Source organism: Lissotriton vulgaris, chromosome 9 (assembly GCF_964263255.1).
Source record: "Lissotriton vulgaris chromosome 9, aLisVul1.2, whole genome shotgun sequence".
NCBI classification, from domain to species: Eukaryota; Metazoa; Chordata; class Amphibia; order Caudata; family Salamandridae; genus Lissotriton; species Lissotriton vulgaris.
Window position 1 is genome coordinate 639,779,963 of NC_141697.1, and position 26,053 is coordinate 639,806,015.

General features: G+C 43.4%; 1 protein-coding gene across 1 annotated transcript; it reads left to right on the plus strand.

Annotated features, from left to right (window-relative positions):
• Positions 1-1,114: 1,114 nt before the first annotated feature.
• Positions 1,115-18,628, plus strand: LOC147692018 (transmembrane protein 272-like). Its single transcript, XM_086938303.1, has 6 exons — positions 1,115-1,221; positions 5,298-5,440; positions 6,052-6,097; positions 6,910-6,972; positions 15,790-15,969; positions 17,303-18,628. Exons 2-6 carry the CDS (start codon positions 5,411-5,413, stop codon positions 17,551-17,553), a joined length of 570 nt encoding a protein of 189 aa, XP_086794429.1. The 5' UTR covers positions 1,115-1,221; positions 5,298-5,410; the 3' UTR covers positions 17,554-18,628.
• The last annotated feature ends 7,425 nt before the right edge of the window (positions 18,629-26,053 follow it).

Sequence of the window (26,053 nt, forward strand, 5' to 3'; positions counted from 1 at the left end):
TTTGTCCCGAATTTTTGCCCTGAATTCTAGAATTTTTGTCCTGAATTCTGACCTTCTGTCCTGAATTTGTGTCCACAATTTTGACCGTTTGTCCTAAATTTTTGCGCTCACTGTCCTGAATTTGCACCCTTGCCAGTTGGTCACCCTAGCCAGTGGTGTAGTAGGTTCTATGGATATTTTAGCAGGCGAAGGCTAAACAATATAGTCTAGCATCTTGGCGCCATTTTAGCCCACATCCACCCCACTTCAATGAGGGAGGCATATGACAGCCTTCCGTTGCTAACGCAGGAGCAGAGTGGGGTCAGGGCCGTTTACCACCAGTTAGCGATATAGTTTCGATATGCCACCCCTACCTAAAGTTGCCGGCATTAGTTTGGCCACGAAGAGTTCGAATTCCATCAGTCCAACCAATGTCAAATTGTTTTTATCTAATCAGTTGAGGGAAGCCAAAAGCACTGGGAATTGTGTAGATTACTCGGTCTTAAGCTCTTCAAAGAAGCTCGCCATCACGCAGTAAGTTCTTTATAGAAGCACTGTACAGAGAAAGCCATGATTTGGAGATAGGGCAGTTCAGTGCAGCAGGCCTTTTTTTTAAATACAGCCAGATGGATTGGTTTGGCCAGTGGATGTTGTTGAATTATGTCGTCGTTTACAGTTCAGCCTATTCAGGTTGTTATGAAATCAACATTGTTAGCGAGGCTGAGGACGCTGTATGTGCTGTATGTTTAAGCAAATAATGATATCTGTGTGTTCTAAGATGTATGTTGGTGCTTTTGACTTTATAGAAACATCTGTTTTTACAGCTCTTTGAGGCGATGAAGCGATATATTGGCAACCAGTTCTTATTTTATAGTGTTGCAATGCATCAGGAGTAGCAGGCACAAGCATGTGCCTTGCATATTTTGGTTGGTGGCACTACCTTCAAACAGGAATGATTCTTTCAAGATGACGTGTTGAGCACACGTCATCCCTGGAATGCACTATGTTGGCTCTTCATAGCAGGGTCATGACTGTTTCCTCTGTCATCTCTGAATACTTGGCACAAGTGTCAACATCGGGTGAGAGAGTTTAATTAGCTGTGTAGGCGGAGATGGCGCTCATGATCTTCTATCTGGGCGGCCTCGCTATAAAACCTTCTTGGGAAGGTAAGGCACTGCTAAGTGCCAGGACATCAGTGGAGCGCCCTATTCCCATTCTCCCCTTCTAATTGACCAATGAAAGGTAATGCATATGATTCTATTGGGCTTCTAGATTACTGACCTATCAGAAATGTTTTTTTGTCTTTTTTTTGGTTTTAGTTCACCAAAGGAATCATTTTATTGCTGTTTTAATTTATAATAACATCTTAATTTATTAATGTATTTTTAGACTGGGGTTGGGGAATGCTGTAAGTGTAATAAGAGGTGCATGGGATAAATGTAAAAATGTGAAATGTACTTAGTGAGCACATTGTTAAGAGCAGACTTTGCCGTAAAGCATGATAGGAACCGACATTTGTGAAGGGATGTGTTACACCTGATATCTACTGGCCTTCAAAGCAATGTATACTTGAAAGGGTGCAAATGGAAATCCTGGGCTACGGTTTTAGGCATTAACCACACCAAAGAGATTATACGATTGAGCTCTTTTGGGCTACAGCCCTGGGAATTTTGGGGACTTGTGATGAGTGGGAGGGTTAGAAGAAGAGACAATCAAATTAAAAGTGAGTGGAGAGATATGAAGTGGCATTATTGTTCGAGACAATTGCAGAGCGGCAGTGAAATCAAAAAGGCCGGTCCACGTGGATGGTGGGAAGAAGGTTGGTGAACTGACGATGAGACAGGAAGATCAAGAGATGTGAGAACGCATGAGGAAAGGAAATCAAAAGACTGTTTTTTCACGTGAAGCGCGCAAGCGCCAAACCAGGGACGATTGGCTAAGGGTATCCTGACAGGCCTCTGTAAATCGGACTCACCTTCAAATCTCTCTATACACCAGATCATTTGTCCAGGGACTTAGCTACTCAAATCTGCATTCATTTAGGATGTTTGTTTTTTGTACCTGCTGGCGCTGGTCTTAGGGGTTTTCAAGTCTACATTGAGAAAGTTCATCTTTTTTGCAGATCACTTCATGAGATCAAACAATTTTAGACACGTTTGTGAGATTTTACACTAAATACAGTACCTCTTGGGAGCACCAGAACATGAATTGCCTCCTCATCACTTCATACAACCAGCATCTTGCCCCCCAAAGTGGACTAGCCACGTAAGAAGGCGGCATTTCAGACTCAATGCCCAGTCAATCCTTGTCCAATCTATAAAGTTAGTTTGTACAAACATACTTTAAATAGAAACAATTATACCTTTTAGATTTAAAAAAGAAGTCACAGAGAATTGAGTGTGGGAACGAAACATTCACATATAGAATAGAGCAGTAGTTAAACATCACCGTGTTAAACAGTGTTCTAACCTCAGTGCTTGCTCTTACAACAAGACAGTTATGTTTTGTTTGCTTTCCATGATCCTCGCAAATTATATTTTGCTGACTGTGGCATGTTGGTCGCTTCTATGACGCTTACTGCTGTCCTACAGTCAAGTCAAAGTATTGAAGAGGGCAAAGCAGATGGAAAGAAGGTAAAAGGTAAGAAAAAAGGGAGTGACATGATTAAAGGGTTGAGGGTGGAATCTTGAGACTGAGATCATTTTCCAAAAGTCATAGTATTTAACTAAAAACAAGTGTTCGATTATTGCAGGTAGCCAACCTAGGGCACCAGATAGACATGGAGGAAGCAAGAGAAGCAAGGTAGAAAGCAGGACAAGGAGGAAGGAAAAAGGCGAGGTAAAGGGGTATAATGTTTGGGGGTGGGCTGTGCCTAAGTTAGTAATCAGGGCCTGATAAGATTTACAAATCTTTAGAGGGATACTGGAGAAAGCAAGATACATCCTTGGGGAGTAGCAGACTGCCTTTTCACCTTTGTGTTAGCATTATCGCTCTTCAATTACATTGCCAAGTTATTCCCTTTGAACGCTTACTTGACTCTCCAGGGGTAGTGAGGGCGAGCAGTAATGGCTTATTACAAGCGGTGATCAGAGCTGAGGTATAGTACTACTCAAGTAACAGCATACAATTAACTCAATGCCATCAACTCCTATTAAAATGAACAGAACAGAAAACAGAAGGTCCTAGCACCTACCTTTTAGGGCCCAAACACAATTGTGATAAGGCTCTACAAAACAAATATGTGGCCCAATAGTCAATGTTATACTATAGATGAAAGGCTTGGGAGTGTTTTGAACTCCCAGGCCTCTTAGTCTTTTACAATTACCTGTTTACAAACCACAGAAAGTAGGAGTGAGGTGCCTGACAGAATACTACATTATATTAAGCTTGGTCTAAAGCCAACGGCGTGGTTCATACATTTGTATAAATTTTTTTGTTTTCTGTTTTGTCTCAGTGCATGTGTGCATGCTCAGACAAGGACCCCTTGCCTACTGTAGTTACAGGCTAAAAATACAATTCAGCAATAAAGTCACAATGCGACAGGGAGTTTTTGTTGTCTTGTGCTTGTTCTTTCATGTGGACAGCATGTGACAGAAGAGACTGTCTGTTTAGGGGTGGGGTGATTTGCCTTAGGTTGGTCCTTTTCTGTGGTGGAACAGATCAACAGAGAGGTGTACCCAATGGTTCATGGGTTAGCTAAAGCGTTTCCATGACATCCTTTTAATTTCGTGCAGGATGGCAACAACAGTCTGGTAGACCTCTCCAAATAACTTTAGGCTTTCTTGCAAGTCATGTAGAACAATACATTTAGGGCCAGATGTACGACAGTTTTCTGTGGTCGCAAACGGAAAATCGTGATGTTTGCGACCGCAAAATAGGTATGCCCTATTTACAGACCCTATTTTGCAAGTCGGTAATCTATTGCTGACTCGCAAAACAGGGTTTGCGACTCGGTATTAAGGAGGGGCGTGCATCTGGCTCTCTGCCCTGGCCCCAAGAGAAAAGGTAATCAAGCGTTTCCTACCCGGGAGGCCTTAGTAAAAAGTTTGCAGCATCAGTGGGCAAACATTTTAAGATTATCAGATGATTCTATGAGGATAGGGAGAGTTTAATCCACTGTGTCATGAACTTTCATCCCATGGGTTCAACTGCGGTGAACATAGACTGTGACTCCCATAGTGCATTAAGCTGTTAAACAAATGCACGGGGCAGGAAAATGGTGTCCTTGATGACACCGAGTAGTCTGGCAATCTTACAAATGACGCCTCCCACAGCTGTAATCTCAAAAGTAATTTTGCTTAACTGACACCCATTGTTTAATAAACCATCACGAATGCTTATTAGCAGGAGCTCAGACTGATGATTAGCTGTTTTTAGTGCTGACCGAATTCCAGTGCAGGTGTCATTGCGCTGACCTTATGGTAAGTTCTTACAGAGTGAGTCACACTACATGCCTTAATTATGCACAGCCAAGCACCTAACCCTGTCTTCCGTTCATGTTTCTAGATACTGGGATACATGGACAGATGGCCCCAGGACAGTTTTGATCCACTCGTTCTAGTCAGGGTTCGATTGGGATCAAAAATCGGCCCGGGCACACCACAAAAAAGTGGCCAACATTTGCTTATTGCCTTCCCGCAAAACACTGCTTCACCGAAGTTTTATGAAAAGAAAGGGGGGTGGGGGCATGATTTATTAACTTCACTTAGAGAAAAAAAATGCACAGATTAGTTCACACTGCTGAGGCATTCATGAATGAAAGTGAGACTCAATCAGCATACATTAATGGGCCGGCCCGGCGAGAGAAAGGGAGTGATACCTCCGCCCATCTGCCTCAAGAAAGGACACTCAGGCACACACTGGGCCGCTGGCGGCATCCTAACAGCACAGACAGCCCCCAGGCTGCTCAAAAAAAGGAGCCCACAGCTAGAACTCGGCTACCGGCCCTTCTGCCATTTCCGGAGTGCCCGCGTTGCCAATCCGACCCTGGTTCTAGTAAAGGAGCCGCCATCTAAATTTCTGCAATTTTAGGAGCCATGTTCTTAGGTGCTGGACATCCCGAACACTGCCCTGACATTTTCTTTGAATTGTTTTCCTCTTCCACAAAACAAGTATCCAATTGCACTGAATCCTTAGAGGGGAAACTCTAGAATGAATAAACACAATGTCCAGAGTTAATTGCTTTGTCTCCAGTTGAAATGTCCTGGGGTTTCTTTGTAGACGACTGAGGGGTATCATCGCGGTCAATGGGCGTAGACGCTAACTAATGAGTGATAGTGTTGTATGTATCTGACTCATTCCTTTGGAATCCATTACAGGGAGCTTCTTCGTGTTGTGCCGAAGTTGCTGAATTCACCTGGAACAGAGAGACACAAAGCTAAAGAACCTGATATTGGATCGAGTGCTGAAGGTGTTTAAAAGAAAATAAACCATGGCCCAAGACCGAGTTCAGGACTGCCAGGTATGCAACATCCTCACTCATCTCTGCTCTTGTAAAATATATGTTAAAAAACGGGGAAAGAGACAGAAAATCTCAAATGGGGAACATGCTGGTAGTTTCCGCACATGGTGAGTGGCAATCCGGGAGGGTTGTTTTCTCCTAAGTGGCTTGGTGGGATAAGCCTTAAGATTGATTTCAGTTTCAGATAAATATGGTGTATAGTCATCCTCAAAGGCCCATGGCTAATAACTGACATAGTCACGAGAAAGTTATGCTGCCTCGTTCATTATGGAGAGTCTGGGCAACACGGGCTCGGACTAGGTATTATGGAAGCAAGTCAAAGACGGTAGACTCAGAATGGCGAAAAATAATGTCCAAAGCAAACTCAAAACATTCCTGAACCTGGCCATGATGCCCACAGAAGGGATACATTGAAATTATATTAGGTTCCCAACCATCTGTAAGGTTTGTTGATCATTAAATTCCAAATATGGTGTCAATTTTTTCTAATCAAGTGGCAAAATATCCAGAGTGTTGAGGAACAAAGAAGTGTTCATTGAGTTTATTTTGCATATTTTGAATCTCCAAACCAAAGACAAACACAATATTGAATATCTTTCTATTTTGTTTAGGAGACGCCTGTCAGTCGTATTTGTTCCTGTGCAACAAAGTGCTGCAGTGAGTATCTTACAAACTTTCCTATCATTTCCCTGCCTGAATTAAGAATCTTGAGGGGATTTAGTGGTGGCAGTCAGTGAAGAATTCTTTACCTGGGAAAATGGTCAACCCATATTTATCAACTCATATCTTTGGTAGCACAGTTCACTTCCTGTTCAGTGCCCGCCTTTCTACCTCATGCCACAGTGGACTAAGAGACTAGCTCTACACTGGGAAAGCAGAAGGACATTTACCTTAGTGTTCCATCTTTGACCTTAGTCCGAATTGATCATGTAATTTGATGGGTTGAGAAGTTAAAGAAAAATGTGTCTTGGCAAAACAACTGCGCGAACCAACCTCCTTCCTGCTGGTATCTCGTTCAACATTTTTACACGATGCACACTCTGTTAAAAAAGTTACATGAAACAGAGCAATTAAAAATTTCGTGAATTTCAGAGAATTCTGACATTTTCAGAATTTCGCCAGAAAAATTAAAATGTTGCAGAAGTCAAGTCCCATTCCTTGGAGAATCTCTGACAGGATCAGTGCGCCGTCAAGTGTACTATCCAACACCATTCTATTCTAGAGTTTCTTTTATAGAATGTGCTTGTGCCAGTAAGACAGGGTGGAGAGGCTTTCCCCACCAAGAGCCTGGATGGGTTCTATGAGACATAAAACACTAAAGGCCAGTAAATGGTGAGAATTCTCATTTCCGACTTGCGCTGAGTCTAACTAACGCAAACTATGTGAGCCCTGTGCAACTGTTAACCTCTCTCATTGACTTCAATATTTCTTCCTTTGTAACATTTGTCCATGTTTCTTGTCTCTTTCAGGATGTATTCTGTTTCTAATTTCCATGGCCTGGATAGGGCTGAGCATTGCTGAGATCGTCATTGGTAGGACTTTTTTTTCTTTGCTTCCCTATCTCCCTCATGCTCATCATATCTCTCCTCCATCTATGCTCCCATCATTTTCCTCCCTTCACTTTCGCCAGATAATTCTCTTCCATCGTCATCCTTTTTCCTAGAAGTCTGTTTTCACCTTTGTCTCTGTCTCAATTCCACTCTTGTCTTCCCATCATCTGTCCTGCCTTCGCATTCTCCCCTTCCTCCTTTCTCTGACACTTGCTCACAGGTTCCCTCACTTTTACTTTGTCTGCCCCCTTTCTCTGCAATTCTTCTTTTTCCCATCCCCCCTGATGTAATATCAAAAACCTAGATTGTGCCTGAACTACAGCACCGCTGCAGCAATGTCTCTCAGATGTATACTGTGCTTTTATGAGCCAGCTCTCTCTTTTTCCACTTAGAACTGTGGGACAGGCAGCAGTATATTCCAAAGTTCATCCATTACATCCTAAGCTCAAGATTTCATTATCCTAATAGTTTGTGTCCCAATTAATTATGTTTGTTGGGGTTATTCATGTGTTAATACCTTTTCTCAGATTTTGCTTTCAGTTCTGTTACTGATTACTTATAAAGCACATTTGCAGTGGGGAAGCTGTTGTAGCGCTATATATGTATGTGTTGGTATTTATTTAGCACGATCCTAGCTATGAATCTGTAGCACTATACATTACGTTGGGGGGGTGGGGGAGATTATCTTCAATAGCATGTATACACGAAGTGGGAACCACACAAATACACTTCGCATGTATTACATTTTACATTTTAAGGCACAGGGAGAGTAAGTGACTTCCCAAGAACCACATGAAGTTGAGTCAAGCGCTGAAGCCATAATTCGAGTCTGGGTCCCCAGGTTCCAAAAGGTAGCAGCGCTAACCCCTAGTTTCCTAGGTCATATTTCCTCTCCTAAATAAATAGAGGGTTGCCATCTTCACAGTGCAGAGCGTCTTAATTATTGCTGTAATGTTTTCAAGGATTTCCATTAGGACATGTGGAGGAATTTTCCCTAATGCTTTATACCAGAACTTTAATTTCATGTACCTGGAAGGTGGGCCCATACTAGCGAAATCGGAGAGTGGTGGGTTGAGTTGCTGGATGGAAGAAGATCTACACCTGCAAGTGGGCATGTATTTGTCGACTTTATCTCAGGGAATGAAGCAGCTAGAGTCATTGAAAGCCTTGTGTATCACACACAAAAATCAGAACTTAACCCATTTGTGAATGTAACACGCTTGTGAGTGTGCAGCCACTAGACTGGTTGAAAGCTGCAGTATAGTGGCTAGTGCTTATTTTAACTTCGGTAACAGCCTGGTAGCCACATTTTGCACTCGCTGCTGACTCCACACCTAATGTTAAGAAAGTCGCGGTAAATACTACCACTAAATCTATAGGTACAGAAATTCAAGTACTTGCTGCCATTACACAATGGACTAAAAGGTGAAATCACCAAGGAGTGCTTACGGTGCTTAAGATGGTAAAAGCACAACAGAGCTGTGATGGGTCAAAGTGAGATTCTTGTCAAAGTTAAAATTTGCCCACAAGACACAACCTCTTGAACTGGAAACTGTTCTGCAGGATCTCCAGCTTGGCTGTTCTGAAATATTTGACCCAGTAGACCCAAAGCAGCTTTAGCAAGGGTCTTAACTTGAAGATACGAAGTAATCAAGCATTGGCAAAGTGAACAGGTCTGGGGTTCATGTGTTATTGCATGCTGTGTTAGCACATTAGAGCGAGACACATGGGAGGGTTCCAGCAGGAGTGGACAGGGTGAGCTATAGTTGTAAGGTAGTAATTCATGTAGTTTTACAAAAACACTCAAGTGGAGGTGGAAAGATACCCAAACAGTTAATGTCATTAGCAGAAAGATAAACACTGCACTTTTAACTGATTCAAAATGCAATGAACACTTCTCGAGGTAATGGCTGAAAGAGGCTAGATAAAGAAAACCAGTGTTTGAAAGGGGCAGACACAAAGTTTACTCTATCCCTGGTGTTAGCAGAAAGTCTGTTTCGTAGATGCGCTGTTAAAATCCAGACCAAGAAAGAAAATAGCAGGTCGCAGAGAAACTCCCGAGGTAGCAGAGTAAGAGGATAATGAAAAACAAAAAATCTGAAGTACTATTATTCTTACAACAGGGAGAATACTTGCATCTGAAAAAGAAAGACTGAAGGTGGCACAGTTCAGTCAGTAGATGGCTTGCTTCCAGGCCATTTATCACACATTGGCATTAATATGGCCTATGAATGCAGAGTATGCAGGGCAGGCGTTTGACCCAAATACACTAACCTCAAGAAAGTTACATGGGGAGGCTCCAAAGAAGATATTAAACATAAATTAAAGGGTGCCAACAAAACAGGAGGAACAGGATGGAGGCCAGCAGTCATACACGTATAATGTTGATGACTGGGTGCTATTCTGGTATCGCCTAATGTGATCCATTTAATGAATAGGTGTAACCTCCTTCTCACATTCCCAGAGATTACATCTTTTTGTTTTTACATTGTGAACTCTGAACTCACAATTCATTAATCAATGAAAACGTCAGCACTGCTCTGTCCACCAGCATAGGCATCAAACTCCAATCTCTATAGGACACAAACCTCTTCTCACTGTGTACTTGTGGTATAATTGCCAATGCTATGTAGTCACTGTGCTTCTAGTATTTTAGTCAACTTGTATGTACACTTGTAGAAACACCATAAACCACATTTCTACGTCTATTAGTATCATCACACGTCTAGTCAGAATCAGGCCCCTGTGCAGAACAAAGGTTGGCAACCTCTCTGCTGCTGGGGAATCAAATGAGGGGAGGGGGGTGTTCAGAGATCAGTGCCTGGCTGATTACATCAGAGTTGTGACTGGCCTCTGAACACACACATACATACCTCTCTACACATTCCCAAGTGTGTGGCAGCAGGAGGTCACGAGAGGATGATGGGAGGGTGAACATGGAGGCCGACGAGGTGTTAAACACAGCGCCTGCAGCGTGTTGAAAAGAAAAGAGTGAAACCCATGTAACGTGAATCACTGGAGCCAGGTGACTGGGACTCTTCTGTATGCAAAACCTTAATGCAGACAGCTCCATACTCCCCCCTGAAGATTTGAGGCGTGGACCTCGACCATCTTAAACACTGGCCCTGCCTCTAATCTCGACCCACCTCTGCTTTTAGTGACATTATAATTCAGCTCACAGCCGTCAGTGACATCATTGTAAAAGCAGCCATTAGTAACATAGTACTGTTATACCTGCTGCTCAGCTAGTGTGAATGTGCTGTGGAATGTTGTTGTGCATGGTGATGTATGGAATGTGAGGATGCCTGGATGTGGAGAGTGTCAGTTGGAGGATGGGCTGAGCAGCAAGAAGGCTGCTCCTGGTGGGGCTCTACTTTACACCCTAACAACTTATCCTGAATAAACCTACTTAATACTTACATGGGAAGCATCTTTCTTCATTACCACATATTTTGGTGTCAATTTCTAAAAGATCCTGCGTCTAAGAACTGGATGGTGAAAGCTAACACTAATGGAAACATATTCTACTGAAATATTAAGCATGAAGCAAATTCTGGATGAAGGACTTCCTATTGAAACTAAGCACAGAGTGTCAAACAGCAATCTGGCAGCCCTGAGCCCTACCAGTGACCTCAAGAACGGACGGCCCCAATCTGGGTATGCCACATCCCGCTTTGTTTCTTCATGGATTCATTCCTGTGGATCTGTGGACAGCCTACCAGCTGGGGCATACTATGCAGCCCTTTCGGTGAGCTATGTATAGCGTGTGCGGACAAAGGACAGGGTCCCAGACGCTGCGATCATCAATGGCAGACAGCGCACTCGCTGTTTCAGAATAGCCCATGTTGGCTCAATCGGAGGGTCAGCTCGCTGATGACCTACCGAACAGAAGTGTAGCAACAGGTAGAGATACTGCAAATTTAAGGTGACAGAGCAGATACAATCAAAGGCTGTTCGCCTCACCTTTGGGGCACGCCTGATAAGTGCTCTTCCTACCATACATTCAGAGGCTAACGTTCACAGTTTCAAGCCCAAGCTTAAAATGGCCTCATCTAACCCTCAGGCAGCTCCTTCCGGACAGACCAGCGCCTCAATACAATCTTGTGGGCAGATTTACAAGCCCCTTGCGGAATTTTTTCACAGCTGTTGCGTCATTTTTGTGCCGCAGTGACGGCGTAAAAATGCGGCCCATTTACAACGTGACACATTTAGGGAGATGTGTCACTGTGTAAAGCCCTCCGTCACATTAAACCTGCATCGGGTATAATGTATGCAGGGTAGGCGGTCCCACGCAAAAAAGCCTCCTAGAAGTGACACAGTGAAATCTACACGATTTCACTGCACCACTTCTAGGACGAAACAGCGTCAAAACCTTAAGCCTGCTTGGAGCAGGCGTAAGGAGTGACGCAGCACAATGAGGATAGGCCTCCCCGTGCTTTGCTGGAGTTGCATTGTGCTTGCGACACGACTCCAGCAATGCATAACTTTTGCACCTGGATATGCGTCAGAATTTCTGACGCATCTGGCAATCCTTGAGCCATGGTGCGCCGTATTGTAAATACGGCGCATCCATGGTGGCGCAAGGGTTTCTCAAGGTGGCGCAGGGAAAGTGACACATCTTCAGGGCCGTTTCTGCCATTAGGCAGGACTAGGCCGCCGCCTAGGGCGGCATAAGGGGGAGGGCGGCAAAAAGCAGTTTGGGAAATCCCCGAATGGCTGGCCTTGGACCTCAAACCCATTGGGTAGCTGTAGCGCGCCTTCTACAATTCGAGATGACGTGCAGTCACGTTCAGCGCCACCAGCGGCGGCCGTGCGTAGACATTCAACATTGCCTCGAAGTTTCAGGGCTGGAACAATTGCGAGGCATCTGGACTTGTTCACTTAGGAGCTTCCACAGCAGAGAGAGTGAGGGCGCCTGACAGACCGGGGGTTCTCCACACAGCCAGGTAAGGTCTGAGTGGTAGCATTCCTGGGAAGCTGGGTGGGAACGGGGATGAGGGGAAATACAGCACACTTAGGAGAACGATGCAATGCCCTTTTCTGGTGCCCCTGGAAGTTGCTATTCTCCTTCACCTGAAGCGTTTATTTTCCCCTCAGCATTTACTAATTGTATTTATCTTTCTGCAGACGGCATTTCTTTCAAATGCAGCCTGCAGTATGAAATCTAAAAAATGTTATTAAGCAAATAAGCACCCCTGATCCTGTTCAATTGTGCAGGCCGGGGCCCTAGCAAATTGTCTTCAATTGCTGATAAGGGTGCCCCATAAGAGCAGGCCTGCCATCAAGCAGGCACACTTAGCAATTGAAGGCAGGTTACCGGGGCTCACCAGCGACGAGTGGGAGTTTATGGTCTTCTGATACATATGGAAAATAAACGCCACCGACCATAGAGCCAGTGTCCCCGCCCGGCCCACAGTACTGGAGAACCGCTGGATTATCAGGGTCTAGGGGCTGGCCTTGCTACATATAACACTATCAGTGCTTCACAGGATCTGCAACACGCGCGCTGTTTCTTTGCTTTCCAAAGTTCCGTTGAGGCACTCTGGGCCCGGCAGGCGAGCTCTGCACCATGCCTCGCCATGGTACAGCCTTTGCACGGCTAATGACTTCTGTGTTTTCAGACAAACTGGGGAACACTGCAAAATATCGATCAAAGCTTCTGACTTCAGATGTTTTGCTGTACGAACAACAGAGTTGGGCGAGCCAACAAACTAACTGGAAAAGCCGAGCCAGAGCCAATGGTCTGCCTCGGGTCTTAGAGACATGCACGAGCTGAGCCCTGAAAACATTTGCTAAGTAATCATACAACAGACGTCACGTAAAATATCGTAACGTCGTTTCAAAATTCAAAAAAGCTTCAACATTAATAGGGCACATTATAGCACTGCGAAGTACTTTTAAAAATGGTACTTTTCTACAACTGGTAGTATCAATTCACATATTTAGAAATAGGTTTCATGCGTGATTATAAAGAAAAAAGGAGTTTTGGTTAAATAAAGTCTTTGCTTGCGAGCACACAGTTTGAGCGAGGAAGCCTTGATGTATCCAGATTTGTTTGGTTACACTTTGCTCATATCAGCCGGGAAATGGGTCTCTATTTGTCATTCCCTATATTGAAGTTTTTCTTTTTCCTCTTAGCTCCTTTTCTGCCGTTTTTTAATGCAGTGCGCACTCGACCGAAGGCTAAGTCTTTACATGAGCATCATTTACATTACACAAGCTCACTTGCATTGTTTATAGGCACGGAGAAATTAAGTGATGTGCCTAGAACCACTGGATATTGAGCCAAACCTGGCTTCCAAAGTCTACATCCTGCAGCTGTGAGAGTAATGTTTTATCCTAGGTGGAGGCAGACAGAAGCCACATGAGGTTAGCCATTCTATTTGGAAAATGCGATAGGGGGAGAAAATCTTTCCAAGTATGGGCGCTTTTTTTTCTCACGTTACCAAAGATTGAAAGTTTTGATGGGATTTGGTAACTGGAGCAATAGAAGCTGTCACAGAGAGGGGGCCCTGCCTGCCCCTTACAGATGAGGCTTAAAGGCTGCTCAAACAAGGCAAAGAAAGCCAGAAGCCCCTCTGACGGACAACAAGCACTGACAAAGTCTGTGGGCCTGGCTTTGTGCTTACACTGAAATGTCCTTTGTGTATAAAGCGAACCTGGAAAGGAGAGTCGTCTTTTTTATTTGTAACCTTATTACATTGCTGCAGCATTATTGTTGGAAGATAATATTTTTTGTATGAATAGGATTGTAATACATTTAAGATTAAATAAAGCATGGGGTTGCTATCTGCTGACCAAGAGACATTTTGTAAGGCCAGTTGTGAATTATTTTAAAAAATGGGCGTAGAGTACATAGCAAGCCAAGAAGGATGAAGCAGGAGAGTTGCACGAAGAGGCCAGTAGTGTGCAGAATAGGTCTGCGGGCAGGAGCCACGTCACCGTTTTCGGACAGTCACTGACTGGTTGGTATTGCCATGTCAGTGCATTGCATGCACGTTTATCTCATGCTGGGCCTATATTGTTGACCTCTGGGCTGCTATGGGCAACTGCCCACCTAAGTTCGACACCTGGGACCAGGATTTACAGCGGGCCAGTATGAGCAAAATCAAGTAGGCCTGGTGTTCGCTATATCTGCCTTTGGTGCCTACTTACCTAAGCGTTACAAGACGGATAACTACTTTCTTGCCAAAGAGCTTTTTCCACCGCAGAATCTTGAGCAGAGGGTCACATGAAATCTTCAGCTTCTCCTTTTGGGCGGGTCAATTAGGATATTTTTTTAGGGTCAAAGTTCCCTTGATTGAAGGAGGACAAGATGGCGGCTGCTACTGTTTCCTGAGATGGGAGGGCAGGGGTTCGGACGGGCCCATTTCGCTTTACTAGCTAAGTCCCACCCTCTCCCCTTCTTCCCAAGGATGGAGCTGTGCTGTAACGCAGCTCACTCGGCCATGAGAGGGGTATAGCTTCAAGACCCGGCCAGGCAATCAGCAAACGTGTGCTGAATCCAAGGCAGGTCCGTGTCCTCCCTTATCTCTCATCTCTAGTGCAGCTCAGTCCCATGCTGGCCTGTTTCTGATGCAGTATACCAAACAGGTTTATTTTCTAGAAATAAAAAATAAAGTTCAGGGCAACGGCGCCCCAAGTATTTTGTTAAAGCCATCCACAGGCCTGATTCCAAGACTCCCTAGTCTGGCCTCCACCTCATGCCACTTTCTTCCTCCGCCCTACACTTCCCATCTCCTTATAATACTCTTGTAAGCTCTTTTTCAGCCCTCCCGCTCCCTTTGTCGCTGTTTCCACATTTTTCTCTTCTTCCTCTTTGCTCCCTTTCAGCCTTTCTCATTTCGATCTCTGGGTCAAAGTCTGAAAATGAAAGATAGGTCTCGGTGCCTAAAAAATAAATGGTTCTCTGAAAGCAGTCTCTCTTCCACCATGCCGGCTTAAGCTAGTCTATATATCTAATGCATTAATTCTTCTAGCCTGGATGACAGGGGGAGAGATTGATGGTAGTAAAAGGGAGGGGGGCGGCATTTTTCAATTCTTGCCTAGGGCGGCAAAACACCTAGAAACGGCCCTGTCGCGTAACTTTCGTAAATCTGCCACTTAGTTTTACTGTGTACGATTCAAATGCTACAACATAATGCCCCTCCCCGTGAAAGTCTAAACCTGTATTCACGACACACATCCACGTATTGCTGAATTAGCAGCTGGTTTTGTTTCATGAATGAATGTCTTTGGGTTTCTCGAAATCATGAAACGGTTCCTACATGTTTGCACTCTGCTTTGTTCACCTGTTGCGTTTGAACATTGGGGTGCCTCTGTGGCTCGCTTAGTACTCGTTTACGTTAACTGTATGCAATTTAAATTTACTGTTTCAACGTCATTGCACACAAACATGCAAAAGTCCAAGGAATTACCAAGCGAGTGTCTTAACCCCTTAAGTGCTGCCGTCGGCCAACTGTCGTCGCGAGCACTACCTTGCCAGTGCTGCGCACGACCGTTGGCCGACGGGCCAGCATTCGTTCTTCGAACATTCAGCACTGGGCGCTGAACGTTCGACGCTCCTATGAGGTTAAGTTAAAAGCAGTGTCAGTGATCCAAGACTCAAGCAAAACACCCATTTCAAAGCTGTGGTGAATGACAAATGAACAAAAATAATAATTATCCCACAACATAGCCCTTTTTAATGAGATATTAAACTGAAATATGTAAAAAACATCGCACCTTTCTAGGATCTGATTTGGAAAATATTGAACATTTCTGTTGCAAAATCACAAATGTGCCCTTTTTCTATTGCAGGTTCAGTGTACTTGGATGAATGTCCACGTGAGCGCTACATCCCCATCTACCTCATCGTCAATGGAGTTGTGATGATAGTTATGACCCTCTTGTCGATTATTGATGGAATCAAGCCAATCGTATGCACCCATATTCTTCTGGCACTCCTGGGCCTCTTCTGGTTTTGTTGGTTGATTGCAGGTAATTTTTGTGTTTTATTCGTTTTCGTTGAAATACATACTGCAGTTTTTTACTAAAATATGATGAACCCAAAGCTGTACAGAATATTGCATGAACATAAAATGCAAGTCTCAATATTCTGGATGTGTACATATACTGCAATTGTTGGTGGGTGAAGGAGCCATTCAGAAAAGGGTAAATGCACAGAAATTGCTGTTTAACGACAGTGGATGAAAATACATTGCTATTTACAAATGGTAGATGAAAAGAAAAGTCAGTTCACAAGAGGGCGGGTGAAAAAATATTGGCATTCAAGGAAGACCTGTCTTGGAAGTTCCGGGTGGACTGTTCCCTTAAGGAATAAGACTGTTTTGTATATGGCTGGGTCTAAACTGGAGTGGCGAAGTGAGCTAACAAGAACGATGATGGATTCAACTCAGATCTATGACTGGGGGTGAGTGTCTGAAAAGTATCAGCCCTCCGTCCATCATCTCCTTGTATTTGCTTTGTTTGCCCTAGGTTGGCAAGGTATGCCCAGATGTGGGTCCCTTGCTTACTTTGCCACTGGATTCAAGCTAGCCTGGCTGGTGAGGGGTGTTACCCCGAAACCGGTCCCAGGATGCTTGTTTCCGGTCCAGAGAAGACCTGGCTTGGCAGTTGGGCTGGACTGTTCCGATAAGGAACAGGGTCAAGACTGATTTGCATACGGCTGGGTCTGAACTGGGGTGGCGAACGCATGGTGATGGATTCAACCCAGATCTGTGACAGGGGGAGAGTGACTGAAAAGTTTCAGTGCTCTGTCCATTATCTCCTCATATTTGATTTATGTATTTTACTACATTCAGAATAAAATACAGTAGGTGGGTATAATTGAAGTGGCATTCACAATAAAGCATAAATGGCTCAATAACATGAACAAGTTATTAACCCCTTCCACACTCATGACGAGCTGGGCTCGTCATGGTGTAGCCTCCTCATACACTGATGACGAGCCCAGCTCGTCATAAAACAATGAAGAAAGCAATTTCCCAGCACAGGAGGGGAATTGCCTTAGCAGCCATGGAGTTAAAGATTAAGACTAATCATAAATAGATTTTCTATCTATGATTTTAAGAACACTGACTTTAGATCAGCAACATGACCTCCACCTCATGTCTTTTGCAAGCACAGACATCTGTGTGCAAGCTTAAGTAATGCTGTCTAGTTTGTTTCAGTTATACTGTGTTAATGATCAGGAAATACCACCAATTATACTAATGTTTTAAAGCAATTGATGTACCAAAGTGGTTCAAGAAGCAAATTAAGGTTTATACCGGCTCTTATTTATTTTTCCTCTCCTATTTACTTTCTGCAGGGAGTGTCTGGACCTTTAGGATATACCCCAACTATGATATCTGCAACAGCACCGTCTACCTGTTCGCGTTCTCCATCCTCATCATCCAGTGGATCGCCCTAGCCTTCACACTCCCTGCCCTTATTTTTAAACTGTGCACTTCATTTACTGCATGTTCCTCCTGCTCCTCCTGCTTATCTTGCTCTTCATGTAATGCTTGTTCTATTTGCTCTCGCTGTCTTTCATGCTCCTGCTGTGGCATTAAGGGCTGAGATGACAGCCTTCACAGGACAGTTGAGAAGAAGCAGACTTGAGGTCACTTTCAAATCCACTGACTGAATGAAGAATTTGTCACTTTACCAGAAATGCTATATTGTACTAACTGGTCTGTTTGTCGGCACAAAAAGCACAAGTCATCTTTCCAATTGTGAATCCCAAACAATGTCCTGGGGCTTTTGAATTTTTCATGGATTATTTCCCTGCTAAATTAGTGCTATTGATCGAGTTCATTTTTATTCCACATGTCTTCGCACTTTGCACTGATACAAATCTTAAAAAGGTTCAGAAGCCTGGCTTTCTAACTGTAACTGGAGCAGGCATACACAAGTTTAGGGAACTGCCTACCTTCCTGCTCCACTCCGGGAAATCTTCCAGTTTCCTGGATACATCAAGCACCCTAACAGTTCTGTTTATAGGATTCTCTAAGAGTAGAGAATTTCGACAACTGAGGGAGAACGTTACTGTCTTTGCATGCATGTAACTTTCTGTCTCCAGACCTTTTCCTTTCGCTCACACCATATCCACCAAGCGAATGGAAAGTCTCATTACAGGTAATCTGTAATTCTAACCTCGAATAAATTTACTTTATTAGGTGCCATAAGAGACAAGTTTCACAGGCATGGTTACTGTTTGGATTATTGTTAGCATTACACGTTTGCAAGATATCCAAGTAGTCATTTCTTAACAAAGTAAAGTATTGTACAAGTTCTCATTTGAAGTATAGTTGCATTCACTGCACCATATACTGCTCGTCAGAATCAATGGGCTCCTGTACCTTTTACTATAGAGATTAAAAGTCAACGCTACCGTTTTTAAGATTTTGACAGGTCCGGGGAAGAGAAGACTGTAAAGAAAATGTGCATCAGTCTGTGAAATAAATATTTTTTTTATGAATATAGGTATAAAATGGAATCAGAGATTGAGATCCATACCACCCTTCCTGTTATGGAAGTAACTCATCTTGACTGTTTGTTTCCATACTACTGTTGAGATAAATAGACATCAACATCTACATCACTTATTAAACTCATCTGTTATAATTATATTTATAACATGGATGTTTTCTCGACCAGCTTTCTCAACACAGGATTCATAATTTGAAAATCACTGCTATTGCATATTTCAAAAGTTTATTGGTGAAGTTATTTATCTAAGTAGATAAAAAAAATCAAAGAATACTATTTATATGTCTTATTTAATAATAATTATTCTTATTATTTTTCGTTGTTGTCACGTTTAGTTTCTCCGAGATTTGTTATTGTGAGTCTTATACTTGTCGTTATGTTTTTTGTGTCCATGAACTCTATGGCTCAGCTGTAATAAAAATTCTCATAAGTGTTTCCATTGGCACTTTTTATGTGATATGATAAGTATTATAAGTTCATTTGCTTGTTTTAAGAGCTACTTCCTCAGGTTATGATACTCTTTTTTTTAAAATATCGAGGGGGCAAAAGGTTTAATGTTTTTTTCCTCACTCCATTTAATGTTCAAGTGCACATACAATAAAGAAACATAATAACATAGCCAAATCACATCATCTAGAATTTTCAACAAGCATAGCATGAATCTGCAAATGACGTTTTGTAATGCTCCTATACACACTTTGGCTCATTCATCCTAAACAGTTGATTCCCAAATCTATAGAAAGCATTGGCAAAGCCAATAGCCAGCATTTCCAAAGGCCATGGGTGAGTCTTGCAACTCCAAAAACCTAGCTGCACAGGTAATGGCTGCGAATGTTGCATGCCCAGTCCTATTTATTACTGTTTTCGTACTGTGCAATTGCCAAATACACATGATTAAAAATAAATAGAAAATATAGAAACTCACATAAATGTTGCATTTGCACGCTCTCGAAGTTTTGAAAAACTGCAACTGGCACTTTCCTGGTGCAGGGTGCAATACCTTGGGTCATTGATAGAGGTCTATCCAATTTGCAAGAAGTACTTGCGTACTTGTTCTAGAAGGCTGCAGTTTAATAAGACTCTACTGGAGGTCCCTCAGCCAGACGCAAGGCCTTGTTGTAATCAGGCTGCTGTATCTTAGGCAGTTGCTAGAGGTCCCAAAGTCTTCCAACACTGTCCCTTCAAAATCATACCATACCAGACAATTATGGCCAGAGCAGATGCCCTTGAATGTCTCCTTTTGTTGGAAGCAGAAAGAAACAATAGACGAAACTTAACTGTGCTTGGCTTAGCTTTAACATCATGTGCAAATTCCCTTTCTTAAGTTTAACGATTTTGCATGTCTTCAGGGCCCTAAATAAGGGCCATATGTATCAAAAAGAGTTTTCCGATTTTTAGCGAATCGCCAAAATGCAATGTAAGTAGGATTTGCAAAACATTTTGGGAATCCTACATATTCCTCATTCGCGAATCGCAAATTGAGATTCACAATTAACTAATATCTTCCCAATCATTCCTATGGGCTAGGAGACCCATAGGAATGAATGAGAAGACATTCTCAATTTGCGATTACCAAATAGAGAATCGCAAATTGACAATGCAATTTCATGTTGCAAGGGTGCCAAAAGGACACCCTGTTGCACCCCTGAAATATGCATCTGTGCACATTTTGCTCACATACATTCCCTAATGGCATGTATGTGCAACATATATCACTTTTAAAAAATCGAAAACATTTTTTTTTTTTTTAATTCGCAAATTACCACCAACTTGAATTTGGTAGTAATTTGCAATTCCTCAAGGCCAAATAGCAAATTTCATGTTCTTTCATGAATTGCATTTAAGGATTCGCAATTTGCAATTCCTTAACTGCATTCGCAAAATACAGAATCGCAACTTTTGCAATTCTCTATTTTGCAATGGCTTTTTGGAATGATACTTCCCAAAAGGCTTGTTCCAATTCGCAAACGGGCCGATTCTGAGAATCAGTCTGTTTGCAAACGGGAAAAAGGCTTGATACATATGGCCCTATATATGTTAATAGCGAACTGTGATGACTAGGGTCCTTATCAAGGCTCCGTGAAACTTTTATATATTCTGAAGGAACTCACTCTGACAGTGATTGGAGGACATGGCAGCTGTTCGTAGAGACCACAGCAGATTCAGTGGAACAACATGCGGAGGTGCAGAAAGGGGAAATTACAGCACTGAAAATAGCGAGCGGCGGAGGTGGGAAGGGGCGAATGTGACAGGACAAATGTAATGCAAAAGCACCGATAGCACTGGGAGAGAGACACACAGAGGGAAAGTAAAATCACTGAGAGAACTATAAGCACAGGTGGTGTATAAGAGATTCGTATGCCCCATCACCAAAACCTAATGGTAATAGAAATAGAACTAAGTAAACTTCTACTTCATGCCATGTGCTTGATGTACTTTTAAGAGTATGGGTAACATGAGGTCTTCTAGACAATTGACAGTTGTTTAGGTACACAGACCTAAAAACAAAGAAAAACAATGAGAAGGTAGAAACAGAAGCTCTTTCAGAGTCATTGTTTGGCAAACGTACTACATTTGAACATAAGGTATGCAATGGGCGGGACACAGTATCACCCATATGTCTCTGGGTGTGTCATTATCGGACTCTAATTTGGGTTGACTAATAAATAAAGTGGCCATCCATACCAATCTTCTGACCAAATTGTTGACACCATTAAAAGATCTCAAGTGGTATCATTCAAGATACTGCTGAGCGATTAATTCCATTTAGGACCCAGCTTACTGTTGCTGTAACTACACACCCTGAAATTTACTGAATTGGGCCCGCTTCATGCCATAGGTAAGAAGCCTGCACCCTGGCTAATACACTTGACAGACTCTGATCACATAAATATATTGATGAAGGATTGTAGTACCATTGACCCACAAACTTAAAAGATTGTAGTTTATCAGTAAATTAGGTTGCAAAAAGGGGGGTTCACCCAATATCGTCACTGGGACCTGGGTATGTATATTGCTGAGAGAGAGGGGTCCCAGTAAACACACAGAAAGTTATTTACAAACCATCAAGAAAAGTCAATTATGAAGACAGAAGGTCAGTCTGCTAACATTGTTTTTATTTACAATGTAGCTAAGCCACTTATTAAGGCAAACATTCTAGATATAACATGTAGGAGAGTAGGGTCTGCTATCCTATGGTCACCCCAAATTTTTGCTTTTTGCTTCACTGGTTTATGACTTATTGTGGCTGTGGGCCTGCTAATCAGACCTACAGCCTGATGTTCTCTCTCTAAATTACTGCCAATGCACTCTAGGTGCATTACGAATTGGATACTGGTTCACCTTATTGGCCCCTGTAACAGTGTACCCTACGTACCCAGGGCATAGGTGTTTCCGAGGCCTACCAGGGGCTGCAGCATGTATTGTGCCACCCCTGGCCTGGCCTCCATATTTGACACAACTGGCTGATCACTCAGCTGGGGTAAGTTGGTGTAATCACCTCTTCCTTAGATATAGTATCCCTATATCTAACCCTAAACTGGACACATATGTTCCTATCAGCCACTCCTATGGAAGGCCTCATCAATCCTGGAGGCAGAGTGCTTGGAAATATGTGAGATGGTGCTCTAGCATGAGCTGAGCCTGTCTGCAGCTGTCGGGAACCACTCCCTAAGCTGTTCCGGGATATTGCCATGCCATATACTCTTAAGTGCATTATAATCCTCGCGGTTATTTGCTATCTTTGGTTTGGCTTTATCAAAACATGTCGAGTAAGGTGTCATACGAATTGGAATACTATCCCCTCGAAAGTTCTGTCGACGGGGATAGCATTCCACCCTTCTAGAGGGACACGACATGTGTGTAGCCTTAACCCCGGTTAAAGTTAAGGAAATAATGCAAAAATGTCCTCCCTATTTAGAATGACGCGTCATCAATTATTCTCCAGTCGTGTCTGACACCAGAGTGTGGTCCTCCAGCCTTGGCCCCACCAAGCGTGCCTTGTGGGAGTATTAGTTCCCTCTCCGCCCTCGATAACAAGCATCCCTGGTATATCTTGTTGTCTCCAACTTTGATGTGCTGAATTTTTAATCAGAATATTGTGGATTTGTTCCTAATGGCAATAAACCCTCTTTTATACTAAATAGGTTTGTGTCCCTGTCTCCCGTCCTGATGACGACCCCAATGCAAGGGATCAATTTCAGCCTGCCTTCTTAACAGGGGTCGAAACGTCGACTGTTTTCTATGATTTTCAGCTTCATTCCAACAATTACGCTATTGAGTACATCTATGAAGCATGTTATTTTGTAGTAATATCATTGAACTTAGGTCATTGTCAATTTGAATCAGTCTAAGAGTCTTTGATTGATTGTAGCCTTCGGGCCTTGTTTTTATGTCACTTACCTTTTCCTACACTCACTTCACACTTCCCCATCCCCTTTTCCAGGGCACTTTACTAAAATTGCAAATGTTATATCTAGAATGTTTGCCTTAATAAGGGGCTTAGCTACATTGTAAATAAAAACAATGTTAGCAGACTGACCTTCTGTCTTCATAATTGACTTTTCTTGATGGTTTGTAAATAACTTTCTGTGTGTTTACTGTTATCAGTAAATTAGACATTTGATTAGCTGACATGCCAATAATAATGCACTTCACTAAGTTGGAGGCTAGTCGCTTTCTCCCATGTGGCTCTCATTCTCTAAGAGTGTATGAGACACTATCATGGTACCAATCAGGAGAAGCTTTCTTTTCTCGGATCCTGTGACTAGCCTGTTCTAATAAGCACCCCTTCTGCATAGACACAGCACTGTCCTAAGACTCGCTGAACGTCACATGTTCTACCATGAGGTACAATGTTGAAGAGGGATTCATGGCAACTTTAATGTAATCATGAAATACTTCCTAAAGTATGGCACATTCGAACATTTTTTCCCAGCAATTGTTTGGGTAACCAGTGAGCCTGTAGAAAACGCTGGCTACAAGGCTGGAGGATGCTCAAACATGTTGACATGGCGGCCATGTTTCCCAGGACTATGCATGATATGTTGCTGAACTCAAGGTTTTTCTCTTTGGATTCTGAGACTTGTAATCCTGTTTTCTAATGGAATGAACAAGACTACAAGCCCTAAAATTCAAAGAAAAAACATAGACTAGAGCAGCATATCGCACGTGGACCAGGGAATCTTGGCAGGACTGTGTTGAGCATAGCTAACACACTGTTTTTAATGGGGCAAGAGCATTCTGGTGCACTCTGGACTTGCTCTTCGTTGAGATCAGAGAATGTTAGCATGGATGTACAGTATAAGAGGAATATATGATGTTACAACACGAACAATTGAAACACATGCTTTTACAACACAGTTTTCACATCGCAACTACGATTACCTCGCATGATTTTCCAACGCATGACATTACAATGCATTTTTTAAAACTAGCATTACAAAACATCCCATTACAACACATACCATTACAATGCATACCATTAAAAAGCATAATACTTTTAGGGCAACAGTAGGGTAAGTGTTGGATAGTGCAGATCTGCATAACAGTATGGAAAGTGTTGGACTTCAAAGTCCAATGCTACTTTTCCTACGGCAAGTCCTGTTTTGTGAGGATCTGTTGAGGCCATGTTAGAACCGGCTGTCTCTAGTTGGCAGAGGTATACACTTCTGACAAATAGGGACACACCTTTTCTAGTCAGGGCAAGGGATCACACCCTTTTATAACCCCTGCTCACCCCCTTGGTAGCTTGGCAGAGCAGACAGGCTTATCTCAGAGGCTGTGCGTTAAGCATTATGACCACATACAGTAATAAAGTGAATACACTACAAATGTACACGACACAGTAGTATTATAAAAATAAGGATTTTTATATAAGGCTTAGCACAAGACCAAATAACGACAAAAATATGCACAATCTGATTAAATACTCTTAGAAGGAAAAATGATAGTTTGAGCGTAGTTTCTTCTTTAGCACAAAGTCTTTCGCATCAAAATCAACTCTTCTTCTTTAAAACACAGTTCTTGGCAACAATGTAACCCACACGGGAGTCACACGACGTTGAGGCAAAGTTAATCCAAAGGTTCGGCGTCGACCGCGAGGAGCGCTACGTCGAGCCCGGAGTCACACGGACCCCCCACAACACAGTACCTTGGAAAATGAAGCACACGATGATCAGCGGCGTCGAGCAATCCGGCGTCGCGTCGTCGGTGTCGATCAGGCCTCAGTAGTCGTCGATGTCGATGATGCTGTTGCAAGTGTGAGCAGCGCTCACGGCGTCGAGAGGGCTTCGAAGTTGATGCGATCAGCAGCGGTGCAGAGACGAGGTCCCTTGGAGCTGGAGCCGAACTCACTACTCACTGGCATTGCTACTGGCGTCGATCGGGCCCGGCGGCCGGCGTCGAGGAAGCGGGACACTGGAGCCGTTACTCACTATGTCGGGCTGGATTCGGCGACGTCCGTCGGCGTCGAAATTGCTGGATTCTTTCAAAGGTGCTGGATTCACAGGTTCCAGCAAATAGCACTTTAAGCAGATGAAGTCCTTTAGCCCTGTGACTTCAACAGGAGACTGGCACTCTTCCAGTCCTTGGAGATTTTCTTAGCAAAGCGTGAGAGTACACACACAGTTCCTCTCTCCTGGTTCCTTGGCAAAAATAAAGAAGCAATGCAGAATTCCCCCCAGCAAACAGCGCACTGGCAGAAGGGGTAGGCAAGTCCTTGGATCAGCAGGCTTCTTGTCCTTGGTTTCAGGGTTCCTTGTCAGAAGTGATCTAAATTCTTAGTTCAGGGGTCCTTCTCTTATACCCCTTTTTGGCTTTGATTCCTTTGTCCATGCAGGGGGGTTTCCCAACATCCGGGGTCTGTTGTGGGTGGAGCCAGGCAGAGGCACCTGGCCTATTCACTGAGCAGGGCTGGGTCCCCAGATGCCCAGCAGGAGGTGGAGCCAGCATTGTCACTGCAGGAGCAGAGCTATCGGCCTCCTGGTAGGAGGTGGGGCCAGGATCGTCCATGGCAGGCACAGAGCCATCAGTCGCCTGGCAGGAGGTGGAGCCAGCGTTGTATCAGGCAGGGCAGGCTATCAGCAACTACTCTCCCCCTACTCTCAACGCAAATGTCCCACTCATCCCACACTGACTCATCAGATCTCCGGAGCCACCCAGCTCCTGTCACACACACACCAAACCAGCAGAAACCAGAAATAGTTAGACAAGAAAATAGTCACTTTCTAAAAGTGCTATTCTCAAACCCAGAGTCCAAAATCCATCCACACCAACGGATGCGTAATTAAACCCCGAGTTCAGGGATACCAAACTCGGCATTGCACCATGATCCCCGAGCCAGCAAGGATTATAGCATTAATAATCCTGGCAACCCATTCTAACTAATGGAGAGCAGGTTACCTCGCAATAGTGAAAAACGAATATGGCTGTAATTCACTATTAGGACATGCCAACTTGGTCAGGCCTGTCCTACCTTATACGCACAATGCACCCGGCCCGTGAGCCTACCATAGGGGTGACTAACATGCAGTTAAGGGAGGGTTTAGGGACTGGCAAAAAGGTGTACTTGCGCAGTCAGCGTGACAGT